Source organism: Salmo trutta, chromosome 25 (genome assembly GCF_901001165.1).
Source record: "Salmo trutta chromosome 25, fSalTru1.1, whole genome shotgun sequence".
Classification (NCBI taxonomy): domain Eukaryota; kingdom Metazoa; phylum Chordata; class Actinopteri; order Salmoniformes; family Salmonidae; genus Salmo; species Salmo trutta.
The window spans coordinates 35,520,359-35,524,792 of NC_042981.1; the positions used below are offsets into that span (position 1 = coordinate 35,520,359).

Below are 4,434 nucleotides of genomic sequence, written 5' to 3' on the forward strand. Positions count from 1 at the left end.
AGCTTCTACTCAGCCAATGGTAGTGCGGTTTACTCATCCCCCATCCAATCACAGAGCACGATGTTGGGATTCCAGAAGCGAAACAAACATGGCAGCCTCCTGTCGCTGAAGGTTGCTGTAGATTTCCCAGGTTGATTTGGCCCATGACATAGAAAGTATGCTGAGCTTGTCTATAAGAGAGGTACGTTTAATCAACTCGTTACCAGTAACATGAGCTAGTTTGTATTTGGTGTACTTTATTGGCAATAACGACTAGTCTGCTAGTTGCAATGTAATGTAGCTAGCTAACGTTAGCTACCTAGCTACACATATCAACTGATGCAAAGCCTTAAACTCTGGGAGTTAGTTGGCTAGCTACAGTATCACATATAAAACATCAATGTATTAGTCCACATCCCCACAGAGACATGGTTAAAGTTGAATGGCACAGATTTCCAACCATTTCAGCAGTGTACTGTATAGTCATGTTGATTCAGTAACCATAATGTTCACAAAATGGAAATCATTGTGATTATTATAGAATCATACACATTTCACATTATTTGGCAGGTGTCCTTGGCTCTGCGGGAAGGTAGGATCTCCCCCACGGAACTGTGTCGAAAATGCCTGGACCGCATCAAGAAAACTCACTATCTCAATGCTTACATCACTGTGACAGAGGAGCTTGCATTGAAACAGGCACGGGAGGCTGAGAGTAGGCTCCTCAAAGGTGTGTGTTTCCTGTCTGTCTGTATCTGTTTGTTTCTGTGTGCTGTATGTGCATGTTTTGTACAGTGCAGATTATGATCAGGTCTTGCCTTATTATCTTTCTTTCCTACAGGTGCACCCAAAGGTCCACTGGATGGGATCCCCTTTGCTGTGAAGGACAACTTCTGCACAGAGAACATCAAGACCACTTGTGCCTCCAACATGCTGAAAGGTATGTCCCCTAATATCTAAAAAAGGGATTCATTGCTCCTCATTTGAGTTGAGTGCATTGATAATCCTAATCCCCTGCTGTCTGTTTTGTAGACTACACTCCTCCATACAGTGCTACAGTGGTTCAGAAGCTCCTTGATCAGGGTGCTGTTCTCATGGGGAAAACTAACCTGGATGAGTTTGCAATGGGGTAAGCCTCTTAAACACATTTCAAGAACTATGCATACACTAAGAACTATATTTATTTGCAGAATTACTAGAGTATTATCATCTTCTGGCCTTCATTTACATCCCTCCCTCCATCCTTCTCCAGTGCAGGCAGTACTGACAGTGCTTTTGGACCTGTCCGGAACCCCTGGAGCTATGCTGCCCCTTACAGAGAGCAGACAAGGACTGAAATGGACTCTGACTGGGTCATCACTGGAGGCAGCTCTGGAGGAAGTGCTGCAGCCGTGGCCTCTCTCACCAGCTTCCTGTGAGTCTGCAGACCCAGGGCTGCGTTCAAGAGCTTTGGACTTTTCCAAACTGAAATGACAATTTAAACACAAAAATGATTTATTGTTTCCATGTTCTGGCACTTGCAGCTCTTTAGGATCGGATACAGGTGGCTCCACCCGTAACCCAGGGGCATTGTGTGGTGTTGTGGCCCTGAAGCCCACCTACGGCCTAGTGTCCAGACATGGCCTCATCCCCCTGGTCAACTCCATGGACGTCCCAGGCATCATAACCAGGAGTGTCCATGACGCAGCTACAGTCCTGGATATTCTCCAAGGCCATGATGTCAAAGACTCTACTACCATAACCCATAACCCCTCCACACTGACACACCTATTTGATGACTTTGATGTCAGGAACATCTGTGTGGGCATTCCCAAGGTGAGCTTTCCCTATTCTCCCAGTAGGATCAGGCTTCTCCGCTCATTCCAGTGGTTTAACGTGGAGATTGTTGTTCTGGTTGTGTTGTGTGTCCTTTCCCTCATCGTCAGGAGTACCACGCCCCAGGTCTGTCCCAGGAAACCCTGGCCCAGTGGAGCCGTGTGGCGGACATGTTTGAGCAGGCGGGGGCACGGGTGGAGCAGGTGTCCCTCCCCCACACCCAGCACTCGATCGTCTGCTACCACGTCCTATGCCACACCGAGGTGGCATCCAACATGGCACGCTTTGACGGCCTGGAATATGGTACAAACCAGGTTTCGATATTTAATACCTTGCGCTGAAAATGTTTTTCTAATTGCCACTTATGGATTAAGTTGTATTGAATTGAGTGGTTCGATCTATCTGACTGTCTGGCTATGCCATTGTTTGATGATCTATGGTGTGAATTTATTTCGCTCACTAAATGCAAGACGAAGGTAATTTCATTTGAAAGCCCAACAAAGTGAAGTTTTCCTTGACGTTACATTTATTGTAAATGCCCTATAGCCAGCAAAGCCCATGATGGCTACCTCTGTTTATTTTCATTATTGCTGTATGTGTAGGGAGGCAGGTAGCCTAGCTGTTACAGCGTTTGGGCCAATAGTTTGCTGGATCGAATACCCGAGACGACAAGGTGAAACATCGGTTGATTTGCCCTTTAGCAAGGCACTTGACCCTAATTTGCTCAGAAAAGACGTACCACTATGGCTGACCCTGTAAAACAACACATTTCATTGCACCTATCCGGCATATGTGACAATAAAACATATCCAAAAAACAACAACATAATATTTTTTTACAAGGGATTTGTCATTGTAAAGCAAGATTGATATGATATTATTTGTGAATTGTTCTTCACAGGCCACCGTAGTGGGATTGACAGTTCAACAGAGGCCATGTACAGCACCACTCGCCACGAGGGATTCAATGATGTTGTACGAGGAAGAATCCTCTCCGGGAACTACTTCCTGCTCAGACAGTAAGATACATCAGACACATATTCAGTAAAAAAATAAATAAATCAAAAACATTTTAATTTCAATAGCTTACTTAGAGCAAATAAAAAAAATACTTCACATTTCTACTACTGTAAGATGAGTGATCAAGCAGAAATTAGAGTTTCTGGACAAAAGTTAAGATCTCTCACAGGTTGCCTCCCTCAGGAACTACGAGCACTACTTTGTGAAGGCCCAGCAGGTGCGGCGGCTAATAGCGGAGGACTTCAAGCGAGTGTTCAGCTCTGGTGTTGACGTGCTGCTCACGCCCACCACACTGAGTGACGCTATGCGCTACACGGACTTCATGCAGGAAGACAACCGCACACGCAGTGCCCAGGAGGACATTTTTACACAGCCTGTCAACATGGCAGGTACTGAGGAAACACACACTCCCCCGACACTTCAAGGGAAATAATGTTAATCTTTTAACTCTCCCTTTTCAAAGTAATTGGGTTGGAATTCATAGTTCGGTCAACCCATTGATTTAGAAATCAAATTAAGGTCTATCTCAAACAGTTAATCTCCAAAAGGAAACCGATCACTTTGAGGGCAGTTAAAGTTTCACCCGTCTTTTATCCCCGCAGCCACTGATCTTCAGATAACCTTACCCTCCCAACCTTTCTCCCTTCTCATATTTACCCCTTCAACTTTCTATTTGTACCCCAGGGCTCCCTGCTGTTTCCGTGCCAACAGCATTATCAAACAGAGGCCTTCCCATTGGCCTGCAGCTGATAGGCCCCGCCCTCCAGGACAGGAAGTTGCTGACGGTAGCCCAGTGGATAGAGCAGAAGGTAGGCTTTCCCCCCATCCGTTACCATGGAGATGCTGGAGAGGGGGAGATGGGTGAGGAGGTCTATGAGAGAGAGCAGACCTCCGTTGTATGAGGAGAAACATGGACACTAAACTGATGATACAGACCTACTCAGATGGATGATGGTCAAGGAAAGGACATACTCAGAAAAAGGCCTTTTCTGGTTACTTTTCCAGGGTACTACCACCGGATGAACCCACTTAAAGTGATGCTCCAGAACTTTTGTATAATTTCAGCCAGTAGTTTTTCAAAAGTGCTCACGAGTGTGAAGGAAAATCTATCCATTGCATCACATACAGTACAGTTCAATGTGTAATGTTAATAAAGGAACACCATGAAATGTTGCTCCCTTGTGTTTGAAGATAAACAAACTGTTTCAGTAGTATTTGATTTGTACAGAGAACCCTTTCACGTGTTGCATTAGGAGCATGTTTACACATCTGTCTGATCATAATGGCCATTATAAATGAGACTTTATCTTGTGAAATGTGTACTTAAAAGCTACTGCTGTGTGTCTGCAGAGTTTTCAGGCTTTTATCAATGTTTGTACTTGGAACAAAAGAACACAAACCACTTTCCATACACAGTGCAAATAGGCAATTTTAATCTTATATACTAATGTTTACCTTATCAGAATATGTTTTGATAACTTTGAGAATGGTTGCTAATGTGTGCAGTTCCAAGCAATACTCATGAGAGGGTTGTGAGGAGACCAGTTTGCCTTAGGTTAGATTACCATACCCTGAGGCACGGTTAGTCACATGGCACAACAAACACAGGGTAGAAAGTCTG

At 44.6% G+C, this 4,434-nt stretch overlaps 1 protein-coding gene across 1 annotated transcript; it reads left to right on the forward strand.

Annotated features, from left to right (window-relative positions):
* Positions 1-70: 70 nt before the first annotated feature.
* Positions 71-4,013, forward strand: qrsl1 (glutaminyl-tRNA amidotransferase subunit QRSL1). The gene is made up of 10 exons (XM_029713838.1): positions 71-181; positions 550-709; positions 821-919; positions 1,012-1,108; positions 1,232-1,393; positions 1,503-1,794; positions 1,905-2,097; positions 2,695-2,812; positions 2,997-3,202; positions 3,498-4,013. The coding sequence occupies exons 1-10, from the start codon at positions 158-160 to the stop codon at positions 3,713-3,715; spliced, it is 1,569 nt and encodes a 522-aa protein (XP_029569698.1). The 5' UTR covers positions 71-157; the 3' UTR covers positions 3,716-4,013.
* Positions 4,014-4,434: the final 421 nt, after the last annotated feature.